This window comes from Triticum dicoccoides, chromosome 5B, assembly GCF_002162155.2.
Source record: "Triticum dicoccoides isolate Atlit2015 ecotype Zavitan chromosome 5B, WEW_v2.0, whole genome shotgun sequence".
NCBI lineage: Eukaryota > Viridiplantae > Streptophyta > Magnoliopsida > Poales > Poaceae > Triticum > Triticum dicoccoides.
In genome coordinates, this window is record NC_041389.1 from 483,197,856 (window position 1) to 483,218,346 (window position 20,491).

General features: G+C 46.2%; 3 protein-coding genes, 1 long non-coding RNA gene and 1 pseudogene across 4 annotated transcripts; 2 read left to right on the forward strand and 3 right to left on the reverse strand.

The window, feature by feature from the left end:
• Positions 1 to 1,772: 1,772 nt before the first annotated feature.
• LOC119309812 lies at positions 1,773 to 5,326 on the forward strand. Its single transcript, XM_037585726.1, has 3 exons — positions 1,773 to 2,031; positions 3,750 to 4,506; positions 4,623 to 5,326. The coding sequence occupies exons 1-3, from the start codon at positions 1,773 to 1,775 to the stop codon at positions 5,203 to 5,205; spliced, it is 1,599 nt and encodes a 532-aa protein (XP_037441623.1). The 3' UTR covers positions 5,206 to 5,326.
• Positions 5,327 to 6,224: 898 nt separating this feature from the next.
• On the reverse strand, positions 6,225 to 7,226 carry LOC119309813 (annotated as a pseudogene).
• Positions 7,227 to 8,452: 1,226 nt separating this feature from the next.
• LOC119310996 lies at positions 8,453 to 9,073 on the forward strand. Its single transcript, XR_005150839.1, has 3 exons — positions 8,453 to 8,644; positions 8,734 to 8,850; positions 8,970 to 9,073. It is a non-coding gene; the product is annotated as an uncharacterized LOC119310996 (long non-coding RNA).
• Positions 9,074 to 9,155: 82 nt separating this feature from the next.
• LOC119310993 (uridine kinase-like protein 1, chloroplastic) lies at positions 9,156 to 14,978 on the reverse strand. The gene is made up of 14 exons (XM_037586621.1): positions 14,615 to 14,978; positions 14,424 to 14,515; positions 14,006 to 14,075; positions 13,785 to 13,903; positions 12,992 to 13,088; positions 12,800 to 12,879; positions 12,473 to 12,667; positions 12,307 to 12,390; positions 12,130 to 12,190; positions 11,239 to 11,299; positions 10,631 to 10,724; positions 10,452 to 10,524; positions 9,797 to 9,879; positions 9,156 to 9,714 (listed from the first exon to the last, which is right to left on the reverse strand). Exons 1-14 carry the CDS (start codon positions 14,829 to 14,831, stop codon positions 9,568 to 9,570), a joined length of 1,473 nt encoding a protein of 490 aa, XP_037442518.1. The 5' UTR covers positions 14,832 to 14,978; the 3' UTR covers positions 9,156 to 9,567.
• A 642-nt stretch (positions 14,979 to 15,620) lies between these two features.
• On the reverse strand, positions 15,621 to 19,367 carry LOC119310994 (ribulose-phosphate 3-epimerase, cytoplasmic isoform). Its single transcript, XM_037586622.1, has 8 exons — positions 19,151 to 19,367; positions 18,427 to 18,431; positions 17,282 to 17,344; positions 17,084 to 17,190; positions 16,913 to 17,010; positions 16,258 to 16,350; positions 16,112 to 16,153; positions 15,621 to 15,978 (listed from the first exon to the last, which is right to left on the reverse strand). The coding sequence occupies exons 1-8, from the start codon at positions 19,277 to 19,279 to the stop codon at positions 15,823 to 15,825; spliced, it is 693 nt and encodes a 230-aa protein (XP_037442519.1). The 5' UTR covers positions 19,280 to 19,367; the 3' UTR covers positions 15,621 to 15,822.
• Between the last annotated feature and the right edge of the window lie 1,124 nt (positions 19,368 to 20,491).

Sequence of the window (20,491 nt, forward strand, 5' to 3'; positions counted from 1 at the left end):
CCCAGTCGCGTCACTAAGTCCTTGTTTATCACCGGTTTGGGCCGAAATAACAGCCGACGAACCCGAGCCGAACTCAGCCCCCCGGGGGCGCCCCAGGCGCCGGCCGAAGTGAAAAGGCACGTGGGCCCGCTCTGTCGGCGACGGATAGGCCTTTTCCCGCCGTTTCCCCTCTTTCCTTCTATTCCTCATTGTTTCCCCCCTTCTGCCCTGCCACTCCCGCCATTCTCCTCCCACTCCCCACCATCCGGCCGCCATGCTATCGAAGAAGTATTCGGCCCCTCGCTCCACTGCCGTTGTCGATTCCGCCCAGCCGAAACAGAGGAAGCCAAGGGCGCCGATGGTGAAACCACCGAGCGTGTCCAACGCCGAGTGGAGGGCGGAGGTTCAGCGCCGGGAGGCTGTCACCACCGACCGTTAGAACAGGCTCAACGCCAAGAAGGCCAGGGACGTGGCCGCGTCGGCGGTGGCGGCGGAGCAGGTAGAGGCGTCTCGTGCTGGGATGATGAATCCGCCTGGCCCCTACCCGCAAGCTACGTGGAGCCAACAGAGTGTCGCGTCGCCGGCTAACTTCTCGCCGCCGTTGCCGCCATGGGGTACGCACCCTCACCTGACTACTCCGACAGCGACGCGCATGGTGGATTCAACCCCAACATCACCTTCCCACATGGCGCGCCGCCACGTGCCTCACCCTCCGGTCTGAACCCCGACCAGCGCACTCCCTCGCCCGCGTTTGCCGGCCTCGACAACCAGTACAACTACTCGTCACCGGCGTACTCAGCCTCGCCGACGCCTCCTCTGCGCCGGGATGCCCTACCATTCTCACAAGCCTCCGCGCCACAGTTTGGCAACCCCGACGCGACCGACGCTGACATGGACAAGATCATCACGAGCGGCTCGGCCGCCGCCGCCTCCTACCCCTGGTTCCATGCGCAAGACGACAAAATGGACACCACCGTAGACATGGACGACTAGCTCGACGATGCCGAGGAGCAGGGGGAGGAGGAAGTGGAGGAGGAGCTGGAGCCGGCGCCGATGAGTAAAGGGAAAAAGAGGAAGCGGGGGTCGAATGCCAGGCCAGGAGAGCCATGCATCAAGTGGACGTCCAAAGAAGACGAGTGCCTCGCTGAAGCATGGAAGACCGTCAGCATCGACCCAATCACCGGCGCTAACCAGAACGCCGACACGTACTGGAGACGGATCAAGTCGGCGTTCTATGAGCGCAAGTTAGTCGACCCCTACTTCGTTGCCATCCACATGCGGCGCGGCGAAAAGGCCATGTCGAACCATTGGGCAATCATCCAGGCGGCCTGCAACAAATGGCATGGGATCGTCGAGGAGATCGCGGCTCGCCAGGAAAGCAGTGCCAACGTCGAGGGTCAGGTATGTCCAGCCGCCGACTAACTTCTGTCACCGTGTACGTTGCCGACACTTGTTCTTTTACTGCACAGATGGTTCAGATGTTCAACATGTACCGCCAGGACAACAACGACCAAGAGTTCAAGTTCCTTCATGTGTTCTCCCGGATCGAGTCATGCGAGAAGTGGAGGGATGTCCGGCTCACCCTCGCCAAGGCCAAGGAGACCTACAAGCCGGACGGGCCCGCCCTGGGGGCGGCGGATGGGCGCGCTGATGGCAACAAAAGAGCCAAGACGGCGACGGACGCGGCGCCGGTTGCCGAGCGGCTGCAATCATCGATCGAGCAGTGCATCACCAATGCCAAGAACAACGCCGCAAAGAGGGAGAAGAAATCCGACGTGTGATGGTCGGCGTTAATGACCAAGCAGGACGTGAAGCTCGACCTACTCTGGACCAACGTCGGCACGAAAAAGAGGAACACCGTCCTGACGTTCTTGATGGGGGCGGACATGTCGACGATGGACGAGCAGATCAAGGCGTGGTACTTGGCGGAGCACAGCCTCATCTTGAACCAGATGCCTTCGACCACAACGCTGACGCCCGGCCCGAGTGATGAAGCCACACCGACGCTGAGCACAGAAGCCACACCGACGCCGACCAGCCCGAACACAGAAGGCACGCCGACGGCGGCCAGTCCCACGCCGGAGGAGCCGGTCGTTTGATGTATTCCTTTGTCTACACGTCCTTCTTTTTGAACGCCAAACTTTCGTGTATGTTTTGATCGTGGAACTATGGCATGCGGTTTTAGGCTAAACGTGCAGTGGACACCCTCGATAGACCTCAGTCACGTAAAACAAGCCTGGCACGTTGGAACATTGAAACAATTTAAGCCATAAGATCAGACCAGATGAATAGTGTTGGATAGCTGAGATGATTTTGGTTCACCGCCTTCGTACATACTTTTTTCGTTCAAAAATACTTGTCGGAGAAATAAAAAAAAAGATGTATCTTAGAACTAAAATACGTCTAGATACATTCCACAGGTATTTTCGGATGGAGAGAGTATATATAGCGGAAAACAAGCGGCGGAGACTGAGAAAACCTATGCGCCGCTTCGCACCCAAACTCTCTCGCCGCCTCCCTCCGGCCGGCCTCAGTCAGACGGCGCTCCGGCTGCCCCTCCCCCGTGGCCGGCCTACTCCGCTCCTCCGCCGGCCACCAAGTTCTCCTGCCGGGACTGGGGGCCCTAAACCCGACGAGCCGTAAGAGCTCGCCGCCGCCGCTGCCTCGATCGGTAATCTTCTCTTCGCAGATCAGATCTCATCTCGTGTACGTACGCTGGGCGCTATTTCGGATATGTAGTCGTCAAGGTCGATGCTATTCATCGGTACGAATTCAGAGATCATCCTAGCACATTTCATCAAAATGAAAACATTTTTTGCCTTCAAATAAAATGCTCGCTGCCGCTGCATGACAAGATAGGTTAGGACTTAGGAACTAGGATGAACATCATTCTGTTCGCTAGGCACTAACTTGTAATTTTGCATCACTCTTTTGCCTGATTTATTTTTGTTATACCTAATAATTCAGCCTGGGACATGTTTCATTCCCGGCCACGCCACATGTTAAGATTGGCTGTTGTTGGCTCTACAGATTGACAAGTTCTCAAGATAAATCAGAGCAAATTAAAAAGAAAAAGGGACAAACTTATGATCCAATCAAGTGGAGCCACTGTGCAAATTTGAACCGCTGGAAATTTTCTTCTTGTTGAGTTTCATTGAGTGTGCAAAAATACGGAATTGACAACACTAAAACATGACTTCTTTAGTGTGGTTTATAGCGGTAATTGCCTTTGGCTCCTAGGTGCATATGCACCCATTGTCAAAATACACATTTCGAAAAGTTGAAAAATTCAAAACAAAAATCCTGCGTGTATATCTGGACATTTTATGTGCGTGCACAAGGTTTCAGTGAAAAACGACGTTTTTTGTGGCTTGTGTAAAAAAGACAATTTCTGATGCTTCATTCTAACTATTCACGAGGCATTTCTTTATTTTTTTTACACAAGCCATAAAAAACGTCGTTTTTCACCGAAACCTTGTGAACGCACATAAAATGTCCGGATATAAACGTGGGTTTTTTGTTCCGAATTTTTCAACTTTTTGAAATGTGTATTTCGACAATGGGTGCATATGCACCTAGGAGCCAAAACGCCGCTCTCGGTTTATAGGCTTTGTTGTACTGCATCCTTGTTACCCATATTATGTTTTGCACTTTATAGCAGGTTATTTACAGCAATTATGGGTCTGTTCAAGCACAACTCCATCTATCTAGTTCATATAGCTGCCTCTGATTCAGAAGGCATTGCTCATTTTGTTTCTTTCGGGATGCAGGTAACGGCAGCTGGGCTTTGCCGAGAGGAAGGTTCATAATTGATAAGATAGCAGAGAAGATGGAAAACCAGGAGGTCTTGCTACCTCAAGACATGCTTGCAGACGTCCTAGGCCGTCTTGCACCACGTGACCTTGCCATATCCCGCTGCGTCTGCAAAGCCTGGTGCACCATCATCGATGCTCGCCGCCTACTTCTAGCTGACCTCCTTCCACGCAGGGTAGGCGGTATAATCATCAATTTCAACGACTTATTGTTGTCAGAATTCTTCTCTCGCCCATCGACAGGCCCCTCGGTGTCTGGCAACCTCAACTACTTACCTTCCATATCTGTCGTCAAGGACCATTGCAATGGCCTTCTTTTGCTTGATGGCTACGTGGTTAACCCCGCTACAAGACAGTGGGCGGAGTTGCCACCGTGCCCATCTCTGGGGCTGGAGTCTTTCGAAGGAGAGCACCTTGTATTTGACCCATCCATATCTCCGCACTATGAGGTGCTGGTAATCCCCATTTCTCCCAAGTTAGACCGTGATGTCAAATTGGATCCCGCTGTAGAGGAATTAGAATGGCCAGCATCATTATGCATGCTACACGTGTTCTCATCAAGGACAAAACAATGGGAGGAGAGGCGTTTTGTTCGGGAAGGGGAGGCTGCTGGGACAATTGCGGACATGCGATTGGCTCGGCAATATTATCAGAACCGTGCTGTCTACTGGCGAGGATCACTTTACGTCCATTTGCCAAGCCACTTTGTTATGAGGTAACTGCTCACTCATGAAATATCATATTTTTTTATTGTTTAACTACATATCAATGGAAATTTTATCCAGTTATATGATTTGTTACTAGTGTTTCTCAATGATTTCATTCTTGCAGGATATCATTGTCAAACAACAAGTATCAAGTAATTAAACCACCGAAAGGGAGAAGCACTCTATTTGGGCAAGATATGCTTTATATAGGTAAGTCAGAGAAGGGGGTTTATTGTGCACCTGTGGATAACCCGGTCCGGGTATGGATCCTTGATGAATCGTGTGGGCAGTTGGAATGGGTGTTGAGGCATAACATTTCCCTTCACGTTGACACTGACGAAAGCAGCAGACCCTGGACCTTACAGGATGTTAACTATTATGAAGGCTATGGTGAGGATGCTAAAGATGAAGCAATAGCGCCGCAGAAATTTGACTGGGATTCTGAAAGTGATAATCTTATTGACCCAAAAAGCATGGCTGATGACGAGTTTCCTTGTTATACTGGTATACTTGGATTCCATCCTTTCAAAGAGGTTGTCTTCCTGTGTGTCGGATTGCAAAGAGGGCTGGCATACCATTTAGATAGCTCGAAGGTCCAAGAGTTGGGAAACATATTTCCCAAATGTTATGGCACATCGATTGGTATCCAGCCATTTATAAAGGAGTCTTTCATATACACTCCTTGCTGGATGGAAGAGTTACCATAGAGCAATCAATTTAACGCATCTTCTCTAAGTCTCATCGCTGTAGTAAGTTTTTTGTGTTTTGAGCAAAATCAATTAATGTCTACATATATACATGTCCAAGTTGCTGAACTAATGGAAGCATGTCGTTGTGTGTATTTGCTGCACGTTTTTATACTCGTTGTATGAGTGGTACTGACACTCAAAAGAACTGTGAGTTGTTATTTGTTAGCATCGCTGGTAACGCAAGCCCACTGGTTTCGTGCTGTCTGTTATTATATTGCTTCCGGACAGCGTCGGGTTCACTCACAGACAATTATTCTCCATTTTAACAGAATAGGCAGCTTGCCAGACTTGCAGCCGGCCTATGGATCTTGTAGGTTGAAGGACAGGAAGATGCACAACTTGCTACGTCGTATGCACCCAGGCAGCCACGTCCACCCTAGGCGACTAGGGTTTCTGTACTCCGCCGACGAGTATTGTCGGCGTTGAGTTTCGGTCTTGCTACGGTTGGGCGCCAGTATCAGTAGGGATGTAAGTGGTAAATAAATGGCGTCCGTAATCCCGTTTAGTTAGTTTTTGCTAGCTTGATAGTTCATTTTCCTCAAACAAAATTTTTTTTTTGGAACTATCATATCATAAGTGGACTTTAAACGGGATTAAACGGGACCCGGTTGACATCCCTAATATCAGTTTCCACTTCATCGCACCTCTCCACATGCGTTCAGGCCCCCATGTTCTGTTGTATCGCTGCTGTGTGAGCGCGGAGGAGATGCAGAACGGCGACTAATAGCAGTTTCCGCCTCGATGGAATCCGGCGGCTCAGTGAAGGGGAAAAGCAAGGGAGGAGATGAGGTTGATATGGAATCAGGGATGAGAAACATGAACCTGAAGGAATCGGAACTGCAGTATTTCGTAGGGGAGGAGTAGCTGCGGAAAAGCCGAAGATCACATCAAACCACATCGCTGATCTAGTCTAGCACCTTGGCATACAAAATGTTACTACTACATCGATCGTTTATGCTCATTCTGAGACGGTACTGTTAGCGCTCTCGCCCTGCCGCGTGCCCGGCAATCTTGAACTGCTTCCATTCATCCAGGAGACTCCGGAGCAGGCCCAGCTTCATGTGCAGCCCCTTGAGGCAGCTGCCGTGGAAGGTGTAGAGCTGCCAGAAGTCCTTCTTGTGCTGGCAGAAGTCGATGAAGTGCAGCGCCACGCCGTGCCGCAGCGACAGCCCGTGCCTCATCTTGTCAAACACGTACTGGTCGTGCTGGCCTGGGTGCGCTGTCCTCGCCTCGTATCACCCCTTGAAGAAGGCGGCCGGCCTCGCGTACAGGAACCCGCCGTTGGCGTTCTTCCACACGTCGTAGGGGTCGTCGCCGTAGAACTGGTCGCACGAGACGGCGACGTCGGCGCCCACGGGCACCCGCAGCAGCGGTTCCGGAACCACACGATATCCACATCCTGGTCGATCGATCGACGAAAGACATCCAGAGATCAAAAAGATACATTTGCAGCATGGTAGGACATGCATCGTGCAACATGTCAGAAAGATTTGGGGACATGGATGTTGCATGCACGCATAATGTGTGTTGCACTTGCACCACTCACCGTGAAGACGAAGGAGTAGCCGAGCTCCAGGACGCGGGTCTGGAACTTGTTCCTGGCCCACATCATCTCCACGTAGTCCTTGCTCATGTACTCCTCCGCCGTGAAGTTGACACCGCCGCCGATGTCGAGCGGGTGCACCGTCGAAACACCACGGCGACGATGACGAGGTGACGACTGAGCAGGGGCTCCGTCTTGTCGCCCTCGCGGAAGCTCTCCAGGAAGAGGTCCAGCAGTGAGCCGGGCGCTGCCCATGCCTTGTTGCCGAAGGTCATGAGGATGGTGTTGTGCCAGGGGCGGAGCCCAATGGGCCAACCCTGTAGCACAGGCTATAGGGTCCGATTTGTTTTTACGTACTAAATATCAGGTTTTGGGCCCAGGGCAACAGGGTAGGCCGGAAAGAGTGCTACAGGGCCCATAATACCAGGCGCGCCATGCCTCCTTTGGTCCGCTTCCAGCAGCCCATCACGCACGAATCCATCTAGCAACTAGTCAACGATTCCCTCAAAAAAGAAAAAAGCAACTAGTCAACGATCTATGTGGCTTCCCGTGTAGCGAACAAAACAATCAATCCGAGAAAAAAGGCGTACCGCCACACACAGCGATTCGGCGACGTGTGCAGCGGCCGGCGGCGATCGGTCGATCCAGGGATTGAGAACCTGTGCAGCGGCGGCGGCGATCGAACCAAGACTACAAGAGGCAAGAGCAGAGTAGGTACTTCTACTGTAGCTACTCTTTCGATAGGGTTCGATTTAAAATTTGGAATTGATCTATTCCTGAGTCCTGACGAAGTGACGATCCGAAGCAGCGCGCAGCAGTAGCACTGATCCGTTACTGTCTTCCTCGTCGATCCGAACGTCCGCACAACAGCGGCAGCCGGCACCGGTGGCGTCGTAATTTTCTCTTCTTCTCTCTTAGCAATATATCAATGTGTTTTTGATTATTTTTTTGTCTAGATTAAGGTCATCTATTGAGTCGAATTTACCCCTTATTTGTGTTGTTTGTCCTACATATTTTTGTATGTATTAAATCAAGGAAATTGTTGCTAGCAGATTGAATGACCCGGGCAAGATAAAATTGATAGAACATTATCATCCAAAATCTGAAAGATCTGGTAAGAAGAAAACACTTTCTTAGGCATTTTATTATGTTCTACTCCCTCCGTTTGTTTTTATAAGACGTTTCAGACAGCTTGCTTTCTACTATTTTGAATAGTGTCTGAATGTCTAAAACGTCTTATAAAAATAGAGGTAGTACTTGAAACTGTAATTCTAGTTTTGTTATTGTAGGTTATTGAGCCTTGGTGTCTGATAATGTGTTTTGGAATTTGAGAATGCAAGACATCCTTTTCAAGAAATTTTGTCGTTTATTTTAACATTATATTGAGCAGTGTGACAGTTGGATTTTTTTAACCTTTTATAAATCGACTTCTATTATGTTTGGTAATCCGTGTTACAAGCTATGAAACACACCTTTATTTAACGCATCGGTTGCTAGATTTTTTTTGCAATGGTTAAGTGGTGCATCAGGTAAGATTAGCTCTGGCTCCGCCCCTGTGTTGTGCCCCTCCATGGCCGCGCTCATCAGCACCCGAGCAAGCCCGTCGTCTCCCGGCGAAGGAGCCGGCGCACGCCAGGACGACGGTACCACGTCGCCGCCGGGCGCAGGAGATGGAAGCAGCAGCACAACGCAGGCGGTGGGGATGGCCGCCCCCAGGAGGAAGGCCAGGAAATCTCGCATGCCCAAAACAGAGGCTAGAAAATTGGTCGGGCGCCGTTACGGAAGTACGGCGAGGTTACTTATCTGCCGTCGGTCCACTCTACGCTACGCATAGATCAGAGAGACCGTAATTATGTAATTACCATGCGTATCGTTTGCTAACTATAAATGGTAGTAGTGTGCTCGTAGGATCATCGCTAACAAACTCATGTGCCATTTCTTAGATCTGGCGCCGAGGACATGAGTTAAAGAACATACTAAGGCACACTGTACGTTCTCGGTCGCAAGATGGTTCCGAATTTAGCTTCGGAGGCCGAAGTCAATCCTAGCGGAGCCACTAGGTAGCCAACTGGCCAGTACGCAGCCCCGTACATATCACCAGCTATTTTTCTAATATTTTTACTTCAGAAGTTCTCCGGCCCAACTACAGGAAGTAACACTTTAAACCTGGTGCGCTCAGGTGCGGAATCTAACGACTCTGTGTGGATCGCCAAGCAATCGTGCGGCCGGGCATGGCTGGGCAGATGCGTGCCCCCGCACCTGCGTACCCCTGCGAATTTCTCGGCTTGATGTCTCCATTCAACTGCTATGTTCCTCCTATTTTCCGTTCATCTGATAGACTCGGTCTCTAGAATTTCATGAAGACTTGTAATAACGTTTGATTACTACCATGCAAATAGGTTTGACATAATTTTACACAATAGCAGCGAAACAGCTAGTGATGGGCACTTGGACATTTAAGGCTCAATCATGTGTTGCCTCAGCTGAAGCAGCACGGGAACGGAGATATTCAAACGAAACGAGCTCGCAATCATTCTACTACCTCCACTCAGGGCTAAGGCCAGACTACTACTAGCTCCAGCGATGGCTAAGAACAGATATCTAACTCTGGAGTCTAAAAAAATTCATGCTGTATCTTCTGATTCAACATCTGTTTCCCTGGCATGTATCCTCAGTCCAATTGATGCTACCGCCGATTGTACCATCATCCATCCCTCTCCAGTCTCCAGCGATGAAGTCAGCTTTTGCACAGGCATCGATAGCAGTACGAGCCGCCATCAGTTGTCTGTGCCAAAGTAGCGATCACCATACTCTCCCAAACCTGGGATGACTCTGAATTCCTCGCTCAGCCCGGTATCTATCTCTGACGTCACAAGCTTCAACTTCGGAAATCGCGTACACACGCATTGAATCCCTTCGGGTGCCTACAAGGAGTCGAAAAAACAGGCTGGAGTGACAAGAAAAAGAGACAAGGAGTAAACTGATTCAGTATGCTAAGAGGTTTACCGAGATGAGAGTGAGGAATATGATCCTCTCCTCAGCAACGCCTTTCCTTCGAAGAAGATCTATAGCTTGATTTGCTGAGTTCCCTGGGGAAAAAAAGGCAGAAGTAGAACATTTCAGTCACGAACAAATCGGGTGATAACTTGTCCAATATCAATTCAACTGCAGATGGACAAACGGATTACAGATTTGTGGACCTAAAGAACAATAATCATCTAGTATTATATACGAGTAGAAGCATATATATATTCCAAAGCAAACAATGTAGCACCAAACTTCAGCTGTTTATCGGGCGCACGGTTAAATATATTTTACATCAAATTTACCAAATCCAAGGCATTTCCCAACAGGTAAACCAACAATGAAAAAGTTTATTAAATCTTCAATTTATGCATTAGTAAAGGAAAAATTATCACTGGGTGAGATTGTTATCAGGATATCTCATAACATCCAGATACGTTTCTGTGAATGCACGCCATACGTATAAACTGCATCGAATAAAAAAGCACTCATATATATTATCATACAAAGCATTGCTTTCGATAAGAAATACGGAGTACAGTTACAGGGTGTGCCAAGGGAAACTTTTACTAACACAACCTAAATCACTTTAGCGCCAACAAATAAATGAACAGGACTAGAGGCAAGCAAAACTGACCTGTGCCAAGCACCGGATCCAAAAGCAGAACATGCCGTTCATCTATGTCCATTGGCAGTTTGTGGTATATGAGCTAGATGCAGAAAGTGTATTATAGTTATTGAGATTTGACACCATAGAAACTTAACCATTTTACAAATTTATTAGCAAGTCATTAATCACAAGATCTTAGTGCTTACTTGCTGTCCATTATCTCCAACACGATGTATCAAAATTTTGCCAATTTTTATTCCTTTACAGCAAGCACGCAAAGCATTCTCCATACTTTCACCACTGCAGTGACAATGAATTTGTTTACAGTAGTGTTGTTGTCTCAATATATATTAACAGAATGGGTGAGAAAAGAACATATGTAACATGGCTAGTGTGCAAAGAGTAAACTGCAACTATTTGGTATTTATAGACATCGGTTCATGATGTTGAAATAAGATTCAGGATTAAATGGGACATGGGTTCAAAATTGTAGTCTGGACTCTGGAACTATAAAACTATCTTACAACTTGCTAAGACAATGGCACAGAGAAAACAAAAGGTTAGTGCCAGGACAGAACAGAATATATACTCATAATAAATTATCTTTTCCAGTACTCCCTCCGTCTCAAAATAAGTGTCTCAAGCTTAGTACAACTTCGTACTAAAAGTATTACTAGCATCTCTAATAAAATGAACTTCTGTTCAAACATAGTTATTACTAAATGCAGTCTGCATGCCCGACGTTCAAAAAAATACTTCTGTCAATGGTGAGTGCTGTTGTGTTGGGTTGATAATAACTATTTTCAGTGTTTACCTTCGGACAATAGACACTCCGCAGAGCTTCTTGCAGAAATCAACTCCCGTATAAACAGATCCTGGACAAACAAGTAGAGCATCACATAAAATGTTTGGCACAGATAAATAAATACAAGCATGTGTGCACCTAGCATTACAGAAAACAACTGAAAACATATAAATATATGAAAATGGCCAGAGCTCCAGGTTTCCAGAAGACAACATTTTTTCAAGCATATTAAATCAGAGCATCCAAATTCAAATGTTCGCAGCACAAAACAAATTGCTGCTTTCAAGGAGTACTAATTGATCGGCATATAAAGTTAGGTGACAAACTCCAAGGCTCATTAATGGTAGAAATAGTAAGCATGAGCCCATGTCAACGAGCTTCATTTTCCATCTAATACTGTGTAACATCAAAGCTATAAAGAAAAACTAACTCTTAAGGGAATAGACTCTTCATATTAACAAGCTTCAGTTTCTACCTACTACTGCATAACATCACAGCTACAAATCAAAAATAATCCTAGTGGGGCATAAACTCTCCATATCAACAATTTTCAATTTGTACCTAGTATTGTGTAATATCAAAGATATTAATAAAAAAATGTAATTCAAGGGGAAATAAGATACTAGCATCTAGCCCAACATTAGTCAGCGCATCGATTCTATTTTACTTCCTATTATTGTTGAAGTGGAAATGTTTGTCTTTACAACATTTCAGAACTTATGGTGTAAACTATTTTAGCAATAAAATTCCATAGGTATAAATTCTTCTAGTTGATCAAACAAAAATTATTCTAGGAAATCAATCAAAGTGAAAAACTTCTCGACAAAACAGTACTTGAAATGCAAAACTACCTTTTGCAAACTAAGTGAAAAAAGATACACAATGCCATTTGCAAACTACCTGTTGGAGTAATAATCTGCTTTTCTGTAAATGGCAAATGGCCCAAACCATGCTCAACTACCTAACATGACATTATTCAAACAAACAGGAGACCAGTTAAATCAATATAAAACTCAGTGCAATTAACTCAGCATAAAGTTGACAATAAGATAAAGGCTATGGAAACAAGAGATGTACCAAACGTATTAATCGATCTGAGTAAAAGACAAAGTCAGGTGTAGTGATATCCCTATCACGAATCAGAGTATGCATTCCTCGGATCTGACAAATTCATCATAAAGGCAACTTCAAAATACAATGAGAAACAGTATAATGCTTAATCAATGAAGATGATTAACTTTACCTGGAAAGTTGATTGAACTACAAAGACGTTTCGGAAGACTTTGCACAAGTCATGCATACCAAGCTTTGTACGAATATGTTGAACGATCAGGTCAATTGCAACATGGTTATCACCTCCGCGTGGTATGATCACATCAGCATATTTCTTTGAAGGCAGAACAAAATCATCAAATGCTGGCTTCACAAACCTCCCATACTGAGATGCCAAAAGAATTGCATATTACACCACAGGCCTTCACATATCAAGAAACAAATAGACAGAATCTTCTTGCAAATCACAAGGATAAAATCTAAAACAACAGCAGAAAATCTACAATAGTTAACCTACCTGATCGAGCACCGAGCTAACATCTCTACCTCTTTCAACTGTATCACGCCTTATTCGCCGGGCAAGCCTAATATCTGCATCTGTTTGGATACACCATGGATGCAAGAAAGTGAACAAAATTTTAGCTACCAGCATGAAAATTATAGAGAACAAGTCAAATGCGTATAAGTGCACTGTACACATAACACAGACCTGTGTCCACAAAAATTTTCATGTCCATCAGATTGCGAACCCTTTGATCATGGAAGACTAAAATGCCCTCCAAAATAATGACATCTGATGCATTGACCTTGCAAAATGAAATTTGACAAGTCATTTAGTTGGCGAAAAGGTTCATGATTAGACCAGTTTTCCTACTTGTCCAGTACTTCCAACTAATAACCATCTCGGTTGACGTTTCCAGGTACTGATAGAAGCCAGCAAACATAATACTGAAATATAATCATTCTAAAACTTACAACCTGAAATAAATATATATCAAGATATTCGGTGTACTACTTCAAGGAATTGTATTCTTTATCACAGCTTAATAAAGTTTACTTCAAAATTATTAAGAATACAGACTGCATAAGTTCACAAGTCAGAATAGTGGAGTTTTGGAAGTAGTTTGCCTGTTCATACAAATGTCTATGAGTTGATCATAAAAGGGTAAAAACAAAACTTCAGTGACTAACAGAATACATTGCAAGGTTGTAAATTATATCAGGCTGCAAAAATGTTCCACGCATTATGCAATAGATTTTCATTCTCAAACCAGTATTATTTTCCAATGTCTCACATAGAAAGCATAGGCTTGCACTCTACCATAGAAAATACCAGATGGTCATATAGTTGTACAGATAGAAAAAAGGCTTCACTCAAAGTTATAGCAAAATAATTCTCAGAAAGAGTTATTGAGAAGTCCAATGAACTGGACTCAACATTGTAAACACGGGAAACTTCTTCATGCCAACAAGTTCATAAGGCATAACTGATTACTACCAACCTTCCGGAACCTTTCTGAGCACCTTCGGTGATTTTTGAAGTCATATATAGGAACATTTACAGGCAATGCACGTTTTAGTTGCCCCATGCATTCAAGAAGTTGCTCCGTATCAAATGCGTCTGTAAAAAAAACATCTGCTTCACATTCCACGAAACAATAGACAGCTTCTCTGATCACTAACAAAGGTAGCATAGTTCCAATCAACATGAAAAGTGAAATACCAGGATGATCGAAGTTGTAGTCCTGAGCACTTGCAGATTCTTCAGCAGTTAAGCCACGGTAAAATGAATCCTACAAAATTAAAGGCCATACTGAAAATCAGGCATGTCCGGGAAATGAAATTGGTCTGCCTTTGAAATTTGCTGTAGGATTGTGTGCGACTAGCTTTACTGCGACTTCATTGTTCAGTTCTGAAGGTGCGAACAACAGCCAACCATTAGGTTCTTGTACACTCATTGTTGAGTTCCCAGGTTAAGTAATGACTATGGTAGCACGACGGGCCTTCGAATTTGATAAACTGCATCACTTGGACACGACATATACAAACTAAAAAGCATGATTCTGCTGCACGATCCCTAGCAGGCTCGTAACGCAAAGCATTTCCAATCGCAGAAGAGTAGCGACAGTTAGTAAGCAGACCTGGTTGACGAGCACGACGCGATGGTCGTGCAGCTGCTGGATGATCATGTCGCACACCGTGGTCTTCCCCGAGGCCGTCCCGCCCGAAACCCCTAGAGAGACCACGCGAACAGTTAGTATCAGCCAGAGCTTCAGAACCACGCCACACTGAGCGACTGGCCAGTGGGGAGCAGGGCGCTGGAGAAAAATACCGATGACGAAGGGCTGCCTGAGTGAGGAGGGGGAGGCGACGTCGGCGTGGGCGTGGGCGAGCCCGTTGGCGAGGGCCGCGGCGGCGGCGGCGGAGGTGGAGGAGGAGGGGGAGGAGGGCCCGGAGGGGGCGGGGAGGCGCAGCGCCTCGAGGCGGAGGCCGCTGAAGTGGGCCCCCACCGCGGACTCCATGGCGTCGTCCACCGCCTTGTCCGGCATGGTGTCAGCGGTCTCCGGTCGGTCCCGCCGCCGCCGCGCCGCGATCGATCGGGATTCGGGATTCGGGATTCGCTCGCTCGCACGGCGGCTTCGCAGGTCCTGCTGGGTGCTGGCTGCTCTCCCCGACCCGGATCCGCTCGCGAGTCGCGGTCGGGTTTTTGAACCGACGGGAAAATAATTAGTTTCCCCGAACGAAACGTGGTGCGTGGGGCCGGTTTTGCTCGTGGAGTCGTGGAGGGGATGGGATGGGTGCGTGCGCCGTGGACTGGGAGAGTGGCGGGTGGGCCCACCGATGGGGATGGGAGTCACGGCGCAGGAACACCTCGCGCACGCAGTGAGCAGGCTGGCTGGATGGGGTGGGGCCGGTGGCACGCTCGGTGTACGATCTGATCACGCTGTTTTTCTCTTCTTCTCATCATCTCAAGGACAAAAAGCCCATGAAGCATGTTGATCCGTTCGCTGCAACTGCTCTGTCGTCTATCAGCAGTAGCGTAGCGTATATAATACGGTTGCGTCAGTAGCATGAGTATGCGTGATCCAGTTTAGGGTATGGATGGATGGACAACTGATCGTTCAAAAAAAAAAAAAACTGATCGATCAACGTGCGATGCACATGGCTCGAGACGTCTTGGTACTGGTGGTGTTAGAAAAAAGGAGACCAGGGCCAATCTGATTCCGCTCCTATCGACAACATGTGCCGCCTCGCCGTGTCCTCCCGTTTGGCAATGGCAGCGTGATACGAGGGAGGGAATGAGGAATCAGATCCTAATCTCAACCTGCGACGCACAGTGAACCACAAATATCGCACGGTAGTAGTGTCTTCCATGTCACTGTTATCAGTTTATCACTATCTCTACAAGACCCAAACTGCGTGAAAGCCAAGCGCACATTTTATTCGGAATCGCAAAACTGCTGACGAGCGTCGTGCAGAGTGGTTCTAGTTTACAGCAGAAACATACACGCAAGTCCGAGCGCGCAGAGCTACAGATGATCAGCTCTTGATCTGCGACGCCTCCACGCTCTTGCGCAGCGCCGAGATGACCTCTCCGGGGTCGGGCGCGCCGAACACGGAGCTCCCGGCGACGATGCAGTTGGCGCCGGCCGACGCGGCGGCGTCGATGGTGGAAGGACCCAGGCCGCCGTCGACCTACACACACAAACAATATAACGTCAGGAAACAATATAACGTCAGGAAACGAGACGCCGTGGGAAGATCGCCTATGGGCGCCTGTGGCTGTGATGTGATACTAGCCGAACATGGATCGGCATTGTAACTGTACCTCAATGTCGAGCGACGGGTACTTCTTCCTCAGCGTACGCACCTGGAGAAACAAATCCAGGTTGCAGACAGACAAGTGGTCAGAACTATCCTACTAGATAAGAAAGGGTAAGAGTATCGACCCCGGAAAACAGAGTGGGTGGATACCTTATCCATCATCTCCGGCATGAACTTCTGGCCACCGAAGCCAGGCTCGACCGTCATCACGAGAACCAACTCTACAGGGGTTTCTGCTTCCACCTGTAAATACATGCAGTTGTTAGTAGAAATGCTAGCTAATCGGAGATCAGATGATTAAGTCTAGACAGGCCATCATGACAAAGGCCGTTCATCTGCAATGGAAGATGTACTAGAGTACAGTAACATCCAGTGAAGATTGTGTAAGAAGGGGAAGTGAAATGCGCTTGAACAAGGGAAACTGGATGTGCTTGTGCCACAATCATTTTGGTCAACAAATTATGCTAAGAGTTAAACATAACAGATTACTACTTGAATGGATCAATGGACCAATAGTCCAGTATACGAGTGCACAACAACACTAGTACAGTACCTAAAAAGGAACTACTTCCTACATAAATCAGCTCTGGATGGGGTTTCAGTTCTGGACACCAGAGGACACACTGGATTTTATGTATTAGAAATAAAGCTAACTGTACACATTGAAAATAAATGCATACAAGCTCACTTCTCATGTTAGCTGTTAATATGAATTTTTTTTATTTTAAATGTATTTTCTTCCAGTGGTTTTTCAATAATGTACAACATGATAACAAGAACAATTGTATGGAACAAATGAAGTTACCAGGGGAAAAACATCCTCCACAGGAGTACCAGGCTTCAATGATACACCAGGTCGCATGCCCTTTGCTTTAATGCTTTGGATGAGCTCTTTCCAGTTATCTGCACCAAGCTTTCCATAAGGCAACAAAAATCATGAACCATTCGCAGATTTGTCAGCACGTGGTTTATTTACCCCTGGTTACTTCTATATGGAACGTGAATCCTGAGGCACCAGCTTTTCCAAATGCCTCTACATAATCTGAAGGATTTGTGACCATGAGATGGCAGTCCAAATATGCCCTAGAAATCAAGAATAGCAGTATTAGGTGCATACAGCCTATACGAACAGAATCCATCAAAGTGAATATTAGATAAGACGAGGAAGGTATACTTTGTGTGCTTCCTCAAGCTCTCAATCACTGGAGCTCCAATAGTTAAATTAGGAACAAAGTGCCTGCGTGTGCAAACAGCCAGCTTCAAAATTGATAGTTCTTTTGGTTATCATCAAAATAGTCTATCATCAAATTTCCGGACAAGATGAATGCATTGTCCTTCAAACTTGATTCAACATATATAACATAATAATGATATTCTTTTTGCATGCAGGCTTTCATCTGGGAGTTATAGAAAGATATTCAAGAGAACATCCAGACATAGGATCTGTATGATCCTGTTGACCAAAAAAAAAAAAGATTCCCACATGAAGGAAGACAGCAAGTCATGTTCAATACTTACTTCGATGATGTCCATTTCATAAAAAAAAAACATCTTAAGCAAGCATTCTACTTTTCACCATCTTGAAGAAGGCATCTAATTTCTCTCCCTTATGCTCAAGGTGTGTGATCTCTGCCTAAGCAAAAAGAGGGAACACCATCTCCATACTGACTGCAGATACCTCTTGTTTCATCATTAGCAACTTTGAATTTTCCTATTGTTTATTTTCAGAACGAAAGGTCGACATTCCTTTAAGTAGGCAAAATGTGAAAGAATGGTGCATAGTTTAAGATGCATCTTTTTCAACTTTAGTCACATGGCTATCAGGCTTATTGCTTTCCTTCTTATATACTCCTACATAGTTTGGAAATCATGCTCTTTATGTGAGATTTTATTAACATTTCGCATCCATGAGCAGGATGTTCGAACAAGCAAGGTATCTAACGGAAGTAGCCAAAAATTAAACAGCAAGGTCCATAGGTCGAACAGCAACTAAGAGAACATAGATGTGTGGGTTAAACACAAAAATCATCTAGGTAGATGTAGCTTGTAGGCATGTATACAGCCACCTGCATATTTATCTAGTTAGCTTAGCTTAAACACCCACTGCCAGCCTGCTATGCTAGCAGATAAATAAGGGCAAACATATCTTCCATTATTTGAACGAAAGGCAGAGCTCTGCCTACATACTAAGAGATAAGGAATAAAATTTGGCATTGGTATGTCAGAATAGTTTTTTGGCACCAGAAAGTGCCGACACAATTCAGTAACAGATCAAAATCGATCTGCCGCATCCGCAGTGGAAAGTAGAGACAAACTCACCCATCCTGCAAGGTGGAAAAGGAACAGAATGAGCATAAGGCAAATGGAATTCCAAGCTTGAATGTCCATGATCAATGCACATGATCCCTGTCTAAAAGAAAAATAAAATGGAACACAATCGTTGGGAGGAACAAAATTAACTACTAGAACACATTCCCTGAGAGGAACAAAATTAACTGAACTTGTCACATGCCTGTAACAGGCAAGTCACAGCCTTGACATGGATTTGGCTGTATTTCCGTTATATCTTTAATGGAAAGGGGATTAGCCCGGTTCACAAAAAAAAAAGTCACTGCCTTAGACTAGTAAGTACCAGTACAGTTGCAGCATAGCACATCGCAGACCAGAACTACTACGAACATGACAACTCACGCTCATGCTCTGAACAACGATGTTCAGAGTAACCTTTCAGTAGCAGAAAGCGGAGCAGAGAAGACTGTCAACTCCGAACAGATTCTACCGAATCGCCTATGCTCACTGCAAGGCCTAGTTGTGTGCAGAAACAAGAAGTATGGCAGCTCCTCTGATTCATTCAGTGGTTCAATCCTATTATCCCTAGTTCCCTACCATGACCGACTCCGTCACAGCGTCCAACGACTGAAGCGACCATAACAGTGCGCGGTCCAATCCTACTCCTGGACGAATCTCGAGGATTCGAGGGTGGATCAATCAAGCAGGGTTAGGAAACATGGCGGGGGAGAGGGGATGGTCGGGCGGATCGTACCATGACGTCCATGTGGAGCCAGTCGGCGCCGAGGCGGACCATGCGCTCGGCCTCCGAGGCGAGGTTGGCGAAGTCCGACGACAGCATGGACGGCGCTATCTTCGCCGCCGCCGCCGCCGCCGCCGCCATGGTTGGTGCTTCCGATTGGAGGACCGGAGGTCGCTGGGTGGTAGTTGAGTGTCGAAGGTGGGGAAGCGGACGACGTTTCGTTCGGGTCTCGTGACGGAACGGAGGCGTTTCACGCCTGTGTCTGGGGCAGGTGAGCTGCCTATGGCCCACTCGTCAGTGGCTGGAGAAGGGGCTGCTACTGCCAGGGCCAACACAATACTGTTTTTTTCACCAACCCTTGGCCGTCGGCTAAGACGAAATCATTTGTTGAATTTCATACCCCTCAAAAAAATTGTTGAATTTCATGAATAAATATCGAGACTTGTAAAAAGTTGTGAAACGAGGGGAAATACAGAGAAGCACTACCCCCCTATACGAAATTTAAATACAAAATACCAGAAAAGTGCAAAAAAATATGGAATCTTGGGATATAAAACCCGGGTGCCCAACCTACACCAGTGTGAAGTTTCGTGAAAAAATACTACGAAATGTATCTATGACGAAAAAAATACAGTCTGACCTACAATCCAGAAACAATCTTTTTCCTATGCATTGAAATTTCTTGTCCCTTTTTGCCATTGATGTGTTTCCTGGTATTTTTTAACAAAACTTCACATGAAAGTAGATTGACACCTAGGTTTGATATCCCAAAATTCCATAAATTTTTCAAATTTTCTGGTTTTTTTAACTAAATGTTCATATAGGGGAGCGGACTACCCAGGTGCTACAAATCCTCTTCCATGAAATGAGAGCTTTGCTAGTTGCTGCTCATGATATTGTACGTACATGCTAGGCTAAACACATGGCGAGTTAGGAAAAATATTAGAGCAAATCCAACAGCTCCCTTATTTTTTTCTTTGTAAAACTGGTTTTTTGGCCTTCTTGTAAAAGTAAGGCGAAGTTATTTGAAAGCAACTTTTGTCAGTTCCTCCAAACTTTTTCCTCTAAATCTGGTTTTTTGTTTTTAATTAAATAAAAAATAAAAAATATTCCTAGGACCCGCTAGTCAGTGACACACGTGGCGGTGGGTGGTGCGGTGGCTGTCGGCGCGAGGCAGCACGGCGGGGAGAAAAGACCACTTTTACGGGATCCTCTAAAGTTAAGGCCAGTTTACAGGAATTGTTGTAGATTTGTTTTTGGATCAAACTTCCCGTAAAGGCGGTTATTTTAGAGATAAGGAAACTGTCGGAGTTGTTCTTAGGGCGTGTTTGGTTGCCTGCATGAGGCCCAACC